Here is a 12,807-nt window from a genome sequence, read left to right on the forward strand (position 1 = left end):
ATGCTTACCTGCTTATTTTAAATGAAATATGGAGGAATTCAGCAATAGAGAACACAGAGTAATGCAGAAAAGCTTTAAATTTCCTTTATTGCAGCCAGTAATTGTGTATAAAGTATATCAGTATTTACAGTGACGGTACACTATGATTTATTATTGGAACAATACAGGACACAATAAATCATTTGTAAATAGCATGTTCTGTGAATCCTCTTGGCCTGTGGTATATCTTTCACCCGCTGCCGCTCTCCTCTTCATGACCTACTTTTTCCGCTCTACCAGATGCCGAAATGATGGCATGGTATGTCCTTTTTGATATGTTCCCTGACACCTGCCCAAATGGACGTTAAGGGACGGCCAGGCCAGACTCCTCGGCTAAAATGCGCTCTCTGCACATCTGCCTAAGTTTGCCGATTGTTGCCATTGTGAGACGCCCGGGTTCCTGAAAGATTTTCTGTGGGGGGGGAAAGGTACAAGATAAAATAAAAATTGCAGTAAGCCACACTGGCTATACATGAGTTGGAATCAGCAGGCGAGGCCACGTAAAGCACACACCTGGATAAAGCAATGACAGTCCCCCACAAACTCCCCATGCGTGATCTGCTTGAAACGTTCACAGACATCTGGAAGGTTCTTTGCCTGAAGGAGGAGTGGCTGGTTGTGGCGAATTAGTGTGAGTGCAACACGGAACAGGATCTTGGAACCCTCGTAGAACAGACAGTCCCAGATCCGCAGAACCGTCTTAAGATAAAGAAGGAGAAATGGTTATTCTGTATGGATGGCATGACCTAGAACATTTACCTCATGTTCAGTATTAGTTTTTTTGCTGCATAATGGATGAAATTGTGGTGGCTCTATGATGAGGACTTCTTTGATTCACAATCAAGAACACCGTTGTTAGTATCCTAGTGGGTCTCCACTGGGACTGTCCCTGTAACTACTGATTGTACTGATAAGGGCGTCTGATAAATGGCGTAAATGTAAATAGTAAGTTGTAGCCAATGGTTTGACTGATGATGGTTCTCAACTCATCTCGCATTTCAGTTTTATTTTTTGTCATTTCAGTCATTTGCCCCTTCTGAAACACGGTGACATCCATCCCACAACCATGGGATGTTCTGACATGGCTGTTTAAGATTAAGTAACATCTTGCCAAGATTAAGTAACACTTATCTGTAAATAACAGATAAAGTAATTGCAAGGATAATTTCACATGGGCCAAAAAAAGCCTCTGATCCTAGTAAAGCCGGGAAGCACAATCAAACCTAGATCCTCTAATTTAGTAATTAAGGAGATTCAGCAGGTACACCTATACCTGTAACTCACCTCCACAGGTAGAATGTCGACGAAAAGGCAGATGAACCAGCGTGAAACCACCAGGGTCCACATCACGTTGTGCTTCTGCATCAGCTGCCACACCACCGGAACCCTAAGCCTCACAAGCTCTCCCAAGACTTCCTGATCCACCCTCAGACCCAACATGGAAGTTGTGTAGTAATCTGAAACAGAGACAATGTCTCAGTTATAGCGCAGAGATGGTTCTTATTTTCAATAATCAATAATCATTTATTTCGGGATTAATAAAGTCTTCTGATTCAGTATGTTCCAAGCCTTACGATGTCTGAGGAGGACGTTCAAATTATGTCAGCACCATTATTTGGACTTTTCAGATCAATTCTATCTATTCTATGTAGGTTAATCTGATGTCTCAACTTTACACCAGGCAAAATCTAAAAAAGAATCTAAATCTCAATGAAAGTTGATAGTGTATGAAAGTTTATCATAAGTAAATTAATACAAACATTCTGATTGAATTAAACCTTTTACTTTTCTTGAGACTACATGCCATTTCTCATGACCAAATAGCAAGCACAATTTTAAGTACCTTTCATGTTCATATTAATTTCATAAAAATTGCCTACACAAACCTTTTAAAGACATACCAGGACTTGGTTTTGCAACACTGAATTTCAGGTATCCTTTGCATTTTTGCGTGAAAATCCAACTTTTGTGAGTACATTATCTGGCCGTTTAAACCCATTTTTTGTGCTCTCTGCTTGTTCCCAGCAAATCAGAATCCAAATCAGGACCCCACTTCTCTCTCCCTAAATTGCTTAAGATGTAAGACTTGGGACATAAGAAATTCAAAATAGGACCCATAGTCTCTTCCATATTTGAGTGAAGTGTGTCAGCTATTGACATAAAATAAAATTCCTTAGAAGCCACAATATGTTAATTTTTGTAGAAAGGTTTGGAGTTTTCTATTATTTTTTATTCATAAACCATAAAAGTTCACAGGCAGAAATTAGGAATGGTATCAATACCTTCAAGGGATATTCAGATAGAGCCTATGAATTAGGACTGGTGTTTGGGTTATTTCAGCCTGCCCGTGATGAAGTTCATGTTGAATTTACTGATTGAAGGCCTTGTTTGCTGTAGAAAATGCAGGGAGGAACTGACCTGGTAATATCCTCCCCAGCAAAGCATCCAACAGCCAGAAGGATTTCTCCTCATCTTTAGTGATGATGATGAGATACCCAGCAATGAAGTTCATACCCTACATCAGCAAGAGGAAGGACAATGGATGAATCACTCGCTCTCTGTCTGAATACTCTGTCGGTACAGAGGTGGGGCTCGAAAGAGGGCAACCTCTGTGAAAAGGGGTGCATTTGTGCACACTGCATTGTGCATAGACGTTTTTTTTCTGCATCAGGGGCAGAAATGCCAAAAAACAATCCATTGTTCCCATTGTGCTTCCCAGTGCAACGCTGTCAGCCACAGATGACAAAGGACACAATGCCTGAGGCCTAATGCAACTTTACAGCCAGGTCGATTCAGTCAGGCCCTGGGGGAAGCCACCAAAACAGATTGGACAGATTCAGCTAGCTGAAAGGTTCAATAGCTAACTGATTAATGTAATAAAAAAATAGGGCTGGTGGTGGAAGGGATCCCGTTAAACTAGGGAGGTCATTGGATAGGGTAGTTTTTGCGACATCGTAAAGTGCGCAGAGGTTGCGCTCAACTGCAAATAATACCCGTGTTTACAATTCAAACCAAAAAAAAAAAGCACCAACACAAACATACATACACACGCTAGCCTGAAACTATGCTTGACACAAGTGTCTGGGTAACTGCTGGGAGGGAGAGTACCTGGCAGTATCCCACTTCCTTGTTGTGGAGTCCAAACGCCCGCAGAACATTGTAGAGAGCTGCCTGCAGGCACTCCTCGGACGAGTCCCGGAACTGAACGTTGTCTGGGAACGTTCTGTGTATGTCTGCAAAAGAGAGGCCATGTAACTGATACTTTAAATGAAACTCTTGTCTTTTTTTCTTCAGACCGCAAAAAGTCTCAGCCCACGTTTCTCAGGCAGGTCAGCGCAGCAAAGCTTCAATCTGAATTCTGTGTTTTATGACAATATGGGCAGGGGACTTTTTTGTTGTTGTTTTTGTGTGTGGGTGCGTGAACACACACCTGCGCGAATGGCCTCCTCAAGCTTGGCATCCCCTTCACTTTCCAGTAGCGAGGAATAATATCCCGGGTTCCTCTCCAGCTGATCCTGGGCTCCGCTGGCCGCCATCCAGACCAAGGTCCGGTGTTCCTTGGGCACTCCTTTTCTCACGTACCGCTTCACTGTTCATGCACACATGTTTTGTGCTGTCAATTTTTTAATATACAAATGCTCAGTTACAAGAAGAGACAGGGTGTAGCTACCTTTCATGTTTTTCTCTACTTTGTCGTTTCCATGCAAAAGTCGTGACCACTTCAAAGACCTACGGCTGAGAATGGTGAGATACTCTACCATCGTCTCCTCATGGGGCTCCTCGGGCTTCTCAAACCCATAAGAATCAATCCTACATCCCCAGAAAGGAGACAGTCCAGTCCGTTGTGTAGAAGCGCAGAAGTGCATTGTAAAACAATATGACAGTATTTGTTGAGTTATATTACTATTCCATAAATAATAAAAAAATATATAGTGTCATGGGCACTACACTACATGAATCCTAAATCCAAAAAGGTCCTAACTATAGTTTTCCATTGTTATCACAAATAGTTTTGCTAATTGGGAAATTTATGTAATAAGGTCCTTGATCTTTTATTGTCAGAAATGGGAGATGAAATGATAAACATCATAGTGAGATTATTGTTTTGATAAGGCACAGACGTTATGGGTGCCAACAGAGAAATGGCCTGCGTTCTATAAACCTGATAATTGACCTCATTATATAAAGCACTACTTTCAGACTTGCGTGACATGCTAACCGTTTGATAGTCGCACTGAGGATTTTTTTTTTAAATAAATAAATGTGTTAATTCATAGTTTTGATACCTCCAGTGAGAATCTACCAAAGTAAATGGTCATGAAAATAAAGAAAACCCATTGAATGAGTAGGTGTGTCCAAACCTTTTGTCCTGTACTGTATAAGAACAACTAAGAAGAACTGCTTGGTTAAATGTTTATTGATCATCCACAATGAATAAATTGCTTGTGTGTGAGAGCAGTCAATCATGAGGCTCATCTCAGTTTATACTCTGTTTATAAAACTATCATTAAACCATCCTATTCTACATGACAGGACAAAACCAGCACACCAACAAAAAGTGTACTTACGATCTGTTCTTTTTTTACAGAGATAAATGTTTTTATATCTTGCTATATATCTTTATTTCTTCCTCAGGGCGCCTTGACCTTACATTAGGGAACAAGCCCAACACTGCATACAAGTCACTGGCTTGCTGGCAGTGTGCGTGTGTGCTTGTGTACATGATGTGGTCGTTTCAGAACTTTTGATTGTAGGCATGTAGGCACCAGAAGTAGAGATACAGATTCAACGTGAATGTGGGGAAAACGCGTCTTACCTGAGGGGACTGTGTGAACTATGGCTGCTGTCCATGTCACCGTGCGGTTCTCCGTGTGGAACCTAATCCAAAGGATGGTTTTAAGCGCTATTGAGACATGTGGAGACAAATGACTGGCTTAGCGGGTAAGGAAGCAGGCCTGGGGTTGCGGGTTCGAATCCCGATCCGCTGAGGTGCCACACACACTGCTTGCCTTGCGAAACAAACATATATTGCTACATACTAGAATATTTATTGCATTGCTAAATACATTTCAGTATATATGAGAAAATTCCCCATATATTTGCAATGCCTTTCAATATATAATCTCATTTAATATTTAAGTATATATAATATATTAAATAGTATAACAATGCATTTATTCAATATATGAAATTGCAATTTTTCCATATATTGTCATAAATCCTGATTCATATATTTATACACTGCTTACATATATTATTATTATTAATATTATAAAAAATATTATTATAGAATATATCAACATATATTACACAATTCACAATATATTGATACACACGAAATATATTTTGTTGCGTATGGGTCCCCTGTCATGGATGCCCACTGCTCACCAAGGGTGACGGGTTAAAAGCAGAGGACACATTTCTGTGCTGCAGTGTTTCACAATGACAAAACAATCAATTTCACGTCACCAGGCCCAGGAAACGCTGAAGGAGAATTATTACATTTTATATAACTACACTACAGCTTGAAACCTCCGTTCAGTACTCTATGTCATTTCTACACATAACATCGATTTTGTATTTCACACACGTACGCACGTTCTAATTTCACTATATGTATAAGTAGGGTAATACATATGCAACATATGTGTAACTACCAATTAATTTGTAACTAACCCATTAACATCTGTTGGCCCTTTTAGTGTCTATTGTTACTGAAATTGTTAGACTGTTATTTAAAATCCATTATTTTATGGATAAAAATATGATATATAATGATTTCTAAATGAAGTGATAAGTTACATTACCTCAGTGATGGTTTGTGTGAAATCCGCCGAGTGCTGGTCTAATGCAGCACATGAAAAGTCCTACAGTCCATGTGTATTTATGATAATAGATTTCCGCAGTGTCTGTTTTGTTCAGCTAATGTTTGGACAAAGCATATAACAAAGAAATAACTGGTCTGACCAGCCACTGAGCTCCTGCATATTGGCTCAGGATCAGGATCAAGCTGATGTCTCTGGTCACAATGTCTCACACTGTTTGGCTGCTGATAATTAACCACTTAGCAGAAGAAAGCTCTGATAAACTGAGTTGCAGTCAGACGGGGTCCTGCTCTTGTGACAGATCATGGATATCAGCAGCAATGAAGCTGTGCTGGTGGCACGGTGGTTAGCGATGTGGCCTTGCACCTCCAAGGTTGTGATTTCAAATCCTGGCTGGAACCCTCTGTGGGTGGAGTTTGAATGCTCTTCCCTGGTTCCTCTGGTTCTCCACAGCTTCCTGCATCCAAAGGCATGGACACTAGGGGCGCTTTCACACCTTAGTACATTTGCTTTGGTCCAACTCAGTCGGTAAAGTTGCAACACTGTGTGATTTTCCTTTCACATAGGGAAAAATCCAAGCCAACCAAAATGTGTCTCTTTAAATCACATGAGAATTTACTCTTGTGTAACCACGAGAACAACAAAAGTGAATACTTTTGTTGTGGGCTGCTACATGTTTGTGTGAAATTGGAGAGACATTTTCTTAATGGAACTTTAATTTACTCCTCCTCACAACTCCAAGTGTGTCTGCAATTCATTTTACAGCATGTTGAGTGTACAAGCAAAATAACTGCATAGACATGTAGCCACTTGGTTTTAGTTCAAAATGTGTACTCACCAGAGTTCCCTATTTGATGTGGATTTGGGGGTTGTTTTGGTGCCCACTCTAGTGAAATTACTGTGTTCATACCGGACCAAACTAATTGCAACAAGGGAGGAAACAGATTAAAGCCTGTAGGTGTGAAAGCGCCCTAGATGAATTGGCGACTTTGAATAGTGTGTAAGTGAATGGTCTGTATGTGGACCCTGTGGTGGGCTGGAGTCCCTGGAATTGAAACCAGAAACATCACCCTTCATATCCTCAGACAGCAACACACTTTTTCCAAATGCCTTTGGCAGACGTAATGTACTTGCAACCCTACCCCATAGTCCAGACCTAGGAAGAGTATGGGAAATTGTTGTCCCAAGTTGTTACTTGCTAGACATTCATGCAGCTCCTTCAGTGTTGCTGTAGGTCTCTTGGCAGCTTCCCTGACCAGTTTTTGTAATATTGTCAATGTTTTCTCAGAGCCACTGCTGTACCCATCTCCTGACTGAGATCTTTGATATGACAAGTCTTTGTTATTGTGAAACACAGCAAACACAGCAAACTGTGCACACAACTAAATTTGTCCCCAGGATCAATCTAAGTAAGCAGTGGGCAGCCACGAAAGGGAGCCGTAAGGTACCTCAGTGGCACCTTGGCAGTTCAGGATTTGACCCCACAACCCTTTGTTTACGAGTCTGCTTTATTAGCAGCAGGCCATCACTAACCCTGCTTTGTAATCTCTATTGTGAACCATGTATTTAGATGAATAAGCAACTCATTTAATTTCAGGGAAATCCTATTAGTACAGGTTAATCAGAGTCACTAAATCTGATGTACATACGAAGACTACATGCTGTAATAAAATCAAATGATATGTAAATAAATTAAAAGGTGCTTCAACGTAGAATTCGTTTTAGGGTGTGCCCACTTAAGCAAACAGCTTATTGTACATTTTGCATGCTTTTTAATTCAGTTGTACAGGTTATAGGTTTTAATTTTTACACAAACACATGGCATTTCAACAGGGGTGTTAAATGTGTAATGATGAGGGTGCATGAGTCCTGTTGATGGGGCCAAATGTCATCCACACCCAGAACCACAGTAGGGAGGGATTTTTTGACTTATTCTTTTCACAAATACATTATTTCCATTCACTGGTCTTAGAATGCAAATTGTGTCTGTCCAAATCCATCCAAAATCCAATTATAACAGACAGGTCAGTAAATACTAACGACAATAAGAAAAAAAGCCTAAACCTTATTATCTTTATTACAAGATCATAAATCATTAGCCATCTGACGTACATTGATTCTATGTTGCGAAAAAAAAGTATTTTGAGCCTTTTAAGCATATTATTCCTCAAAATGCCTAAATAAGCCACAATTTTGTGAAAAATGTGACATAATGGTTTCATAAAACGCTTTCCTCAATTCTGACGCATGGCAACAAATCCAAATGAACAATTTTTTTAACTTACTTTAGTGATATATTATAGTCATTTACCAGACAAGCCCACAGCTCCCTCTGATGACTTCTCTTGGAATTACAACATTTGATGAGCTTCAGTCATTCATGAATCATGCCCTTTTACAATCATGACCACTTTACTTAAAGCGCTATAATTTATTTGAATACATAAATCTGACCAAATGGTGAAAATAATAATGGAAAACATATAACTGTGCATAGTCACATCGAATTCTACAGAAAAAAAAATGATATGGTCACGCACCTGACCCGAAATAAAGTGATAATGAGGCCTTCGATAACAGAGTTTAATTACTGTACGCAAACACCTCTCCCCCGCCCCCAAAGTATATTTTTATTCACCCCCTCATACTTTATACATTATTTATTCATAGAATTCTCTCTGTACATACTGCTACAGCAGATACAGTATATTACAACTGTAACAATAGTGTTTGTGCTGGTGATCGGCATGCTGCTCACAACCCGGGTCTCTGGAGTAGAAAGTGGATCTGTTAAATGGGCCCCTTGAAGCCCCGCAGGAAATTATTTATATTTAAAAAAGAAGCACACATACGCCCACAATAAGTCTCCAGACCAACGTACAGGTACGGGCGCTCCAGCACCAGCCCCTCCACCCATTCAGCATGTGGTCGGGGTTAGGGGCGGGGCGGGGACGGTGGGCATCCTCCTGAGGTGAAACAGCGCTGGTTGGAGGTGGGTGGTGGTGCTGCGGGGTGCTTGTCTTCTTTAAGGGCCTTGGGAAAAACAGACTGTCTGCACTCACAGCTGGAAAGGTGCATGCGGCGACTCCAAATGCAATTTTTTCAGCTGTTGTACGGTGCACTTCCTTTTTTCTTTTTCTGGGCAAGGAGGTGTGCGTGATCGTTGCTCTCTGATAGTCGTGCAGTCTCATGATCTCATAGTTTCTCTGCTGTTCTTTGTTTCTTATTTTTTCTTTTTTTTTTTACAAGTCTTTAAAAAAAAAAAAAAAAAACCTACAAAGTCAATAACTAGACAAGGCCGGGTCTGCAGAAGAGCAGGACCGTGATTATACTGTCTTGCGCTTCCCTCCTGTCACGATTGGCCGGGCAAATTCCACAAAGTCATCTATGAGAACAGGCCACGCCCCTAGGAAAGAGCCACAGACAGGTCATGTGATTAAATGTGCTCAGGAGAATCTTCACTCACCTTCAGCCAAAACATTCACAACGGGTTCACATTTTTTTCATGCAAGAGACCACACCATACGCATCAGAGTAGGAGTCAGGTGGACATTACACTATGGGGACACAACGTGAGGGGGAAAAGGTTCCCACTCACCCTCCTCATCATAGTTGGACATATCGTCAGCGATCATGTTTCCAAAATCCAGAAGCAGGTTCCATGTGTCTTTAGGAATTGATCGTTTGTGGTGTTCCTTTGGAGAAGGAAAGAACCCATTAAGCAGAGATTTATTAAACACAGGACTTTATACAGGACACTAACACAAGGAAACTAATCACTCACCAATAAAAACCTGTTCCACAGATCCAGAAACTTGAACCGGCCAGTCAGAACCAGGTTCCAATAAGCTATGGCCATTTCTAAATCTATGACAGACAGACAGGATATACCCATTTATACCCAAAATCCTCTTCCAAAACTTGCAACATTTCTTCCTTTCATTGGCTTAGTGCTTTTTAAGTAATCTTTGTTGTCTACATGTTTTATTTGTCATAAATGTTTGCACTTTACATAGTGCAGTTTGTCGATGTCACACACATGCACTTTAAGTCAGTCTGTAACCTTGTTTAAATTGCATATGTAGCACTTGGTTCTGGAGAAACGCTGTTTCGTTTCACGATGTACTGTCCAACCTGTATGTGGCTGAAATGACAATAAAGCTCATTTGAACTTGTACGTAGTACTTGGTACTGAACTATCTGGTTCTGACCTAAACCCTTCTGTCCAGGGTTCTTGGCAAAGTTGAAAGTGAACTGGTAGAAATCCTTGAACTTCCCGCTGTCTTTGAGCTCCTGTTCTAATCTGGGGAGGAGAGCCTTCAGTTTCTCTGGACTGTCACATCTGGATGAGAAGGGAAAGAGGGAGAATGGTTGAGGAATCGGGAGAGCAGGAATTGACCAAGGTCTACATGCTAGGCAGCCACGCCCCTTTTTCAGATCGTTACCATTACGTGGTCTGGAGGCAAAAAGTGGAGCACGGATTAAGGCTAAGACGATGTCCTACCCAAGTTCTGTCATGCCATCAAGGAATTCCTTCTTGGAGAATTCACACTGTGTGGCTGCCCGAAATTTCCACGCCACAACGAGGACACTTATGCTGGCCGGGTCAAGGTTGAGATCATCGCAAAACTGCTGGATCCCGTCAATCCCGATCTTATTTTCATCCTGGGGATCTGATGAAGGACAAGGCAACGGACATTATCCTTAAATCTGGCCCTAAATTTACAACTAATGCAAAGGAACACAGAGGTCAAATCAGAGGTCAAGTCCATATAGAAACAGCAGTTCGGTGTTACACGAGGCCTGGCCGCTACGTAGAGACAGAAGAACGAAATTACCTTTGTAGCGGCTGTAGAGCTGTTCCAGCTTCTTCTTATCCACCGAGGTTTTCATGGATTCCTTGTAATACAGGTCTGGGTTCTGGAAGTAGTTGTCGGTGGCCACCTCTAGTTTCCAGTCATTCTGCGTGAGGCAGTACACAGCTGTCTTCTCCCCAGCCTGGGTGAAGGACATGAACTGTCGAACCTTGTCCTTCTGCGAAGACTTCAGCTTGTGCTGCACGGAAAGAAAGCAGAGGCCCTGAGACGGCGTTCCCGGTGGGCACAGGCAGGTCACCAGCAGGAGAAGCAGGCAGACGGACACGCAGGCGAGGGTGCCGAGGGACGCAAACACACACATTCAGAGGCGGACCGTAGCGACGGTCTGCCCTGGAGAGCCGGCGCGACACGGCCACGCTCAGACGCCGGGAAAGGGCTCAGATTGTTCGCTTGTGTCACAACACTGGATGACAACTTGCGACAGGAGCTCCTCTTGGAATGTAACTTGAGCAGGAGGACCCCCTGGCAAACTTAGGACAGCTGACGCAAAACAAACCGTACACGCTGCGAGTTATTTCCAACCGTGCAGAGTAAGCACATACGCATCTCTCAGCCCAACACGGTCCCCGAAGCCACGCACTCCGCGCTCCTCGGGTCCGAGCCACCGACTGCGCTGCAGGCACCAAACGCCACCGGCCGTCACGACACTAGAAAAGCGACACGGACATTAATAACCGCGGCGCGTCCGGCTGATCTGTCAGGTCGCCGGTGATGAACACGATCCGGACGACCCTCGATGTGCAGCTATGCGTCAATATCCAGAAGTGCTTTTTTTTTTTTTTTTTTTTTTTTAAACTGGCGAGTCAAGCGTCACCATAATAATTATAATAACGTGCATAATAACAAATGCTATGAATGTAAATATATATAGATATATAAACCGCGTGCCCCCCCGCCCGCCCGAACGCCGCAAGTCGCCAGGCGCCTCCGCGCACCAAAAAGGAAAGGAACGTGCGGGCGCGACCGCGGACCCGAAATATCAACAACTGACCTTCCCCGCCGCTCCGCCGCGGACAGATTTCTGGACACGAACGCGGCTGACACACGGCGACGCGGGCTGAGGACGGAGCGCGCGCGGAGCCGACGGACAGCCGCCGCCGCGCCGCGAGCCTTCCGGCGGCGGCCGGGCCGCGGGCGCGCCGACCTTTCATCGACATGCTCGGCGTGGCGCTTTTCAGATTACCTACCATTTTTATCACCCGCTGTTTGGACCAATTTGATACTCGGTGGTTCCGTGTACGCCTGCGCGTCGGCGTCAAGGGACTGCGCTAGAGACGGACGGAGCATGCGCGCTGAGGGCGCACGGTGCAGGGAGTTGTAGTCCAATACACAGGCGGACGGGCAGCAGGTTCCTGCTTCAGAACATTAACATTCTTTTTGCGCAGGTTTATACTGCTGGTCGGGCTGCAACATGGGTGTGACAATACATTTTTTTTTTAAAACGACATTGTATGAAACCTTAATGCACTAAAAGTAGAAGGTAGCTTTACTTCTCACAAATACCTTATGATCTACTTTATTACAACACACTATAGCGATGTAGTGCTGTTGTAGAGTACATAGATTAGCCACGAAGAAAGTAAGGCTAAGCTATACAATGTACTATAGTAAATAAGTAAAGGAGGAAATAAATGGTTTAAATAATTTGAATCAATACTGTAAAACAAAAATATATAAAAGGCATGAACATTCTAGTCATGCATCATTAGTAGTAGTAGTAATACAACAAGTAGTTGCAAATGTTGTTATATGAAAAATATCCAAATAAGAATTTCAGATGTTCAGCAGAAATATCAGATATTACACTTTCGGAAATAGTTCATCTAAGTGTATTTCATGTATGTGTAATCTATATTTTTCACCAAAAAGGACATAAAACTGCACAGATGTGTGTCTATGCTGTTAATGCACTGTATAATTCTCAAACATCCATGCTAACTAATTAGTTACATTTGGCAGAAACCCTTATCCAGAGCGACTTACAACCTGCTTTCATGTTACCATCAATTAAGTAATTAGTGTGACAAGCAGGTATTGTTACTTGGCTAATAGTGATAACAGTGTCT

At 42.4% G+C, this 12,807-nt stretch overlaps 2 protein-coding genes across 8 annotated transcripts; both read right to left on the bottom strand.

The window, feature by feature from the left end:
- Positions 1 to 70: 70 nt before the first annotated feature.
- On the bottom strand, positions 71 to 5,903 carry LOC114797156 (growth hormone-regulated TBC protein 1-A-like). 4 transcript variants are annotated; one of them, XM_028991838.1, is made up of 10 exons: positions 5,847 to 5,874; positions 4,856 to 5,048; positions 3,710 to 3,849; positions 3,470 to 3,628; positions 3,148 to 3,272; positions 2,458 to 2,554; positions 1,324 to 1,496; positions 553 to 738; positions 326 to 451; positions 71 to 291 (listed from the first exon to the last, which is right to left on the bottom strand). In XM_028991838.1, the coding sequence occupies exons 2-9, from the start codon at positions 4,888 to 4,890 to the stop codon at positions 344 to 346; spliced, it is 1,023 nt and encodes a 340-aa protein (XP_028847671.1). In that variant the 5' UTR covers positions 4,891 to 5,048; positions 5,847 to 5,874; the 3' UTR covers positions 71 to 291; positions 326 to 343. The 4 variants fall into 4 exon arrangements, with proteins under 4 accessions (XP_028847671.1, XP_028847670.1, XP_028847669.1 ...); XM_028991837.1 differs by having other exon boundaries at positions 71 to 451; positions 4,856 to 4,917; positions 5,847 to 5,903; XM_028991836.1 differs by having other exon boundaries at positions 71 to 451; positions 4,856 to 4,942; positions 5,847 to 5,896.
- Positions 5,904 to 7,923: 2,020 nt separating this feature from the next.
- dcun1d2a (DCN1, defective in cullin neddylation 1, domain containing 2a) lies at positions 7,924 to 12,026 on the bottom strand. 4 transcript variants are annotated; one of them, XM_028991071.1, is made up of 7 exons: positions 11,929 to 12,026; positions 10,703 to 10,919; positions 10,369 to 10,537; positions 10,076 to 10,206; positions 9,649 to 9,731; positions 9,463 to 9,559; positions 7,924 to 9,270 (listed from the first exon to the last, which is right to left on the bottom strand). In XM_028991071.1, the coding sequence occupies exons 1-7, from the start codon at positions 11,929 to 11,931 to the stop codon at positions 9,191 to 9,193; spliced, it is 780 nt and encodes a 259-aa protein (XP_028846904.1). In that variant the 5' UTR covers positions 11,932 to 12,026; the 3' UTR covers positions 7,924 to 9,190. The 4 variants fall into 4 exon arrangements, with proteins under 4 accessions (XP_028846904.1, XP_028846905.1, XP_028846906.1 ...); XM_028991072.1 differs by lacking the exon at positions 11,929 to 12,026 and adding an exon at positions 11,733 to 11,883; XM_028991073.1 differs by lacking the exon at positions 11,929 to 12,026 and adding an exon at positions 11,041 to 11,167.
- Positions 12,027 to 12,807: the final 781 nt, after the last annotated feature.

This window comes from Denticeps clupeoides, chromosome 9, assembly GCF_900700375.1.
Source record: "Denticeps clupeoides chromosome 9, fDenClu1.1, whole genome shotgun sequence".
In the NCBI taxonomy this organism is placed as follows: Eukaryota; Metazoa; Chordata; class Actinopteri; order Clupeiformes; family Denticipitidae; genus Denticeps; species Denticeps clupeoides.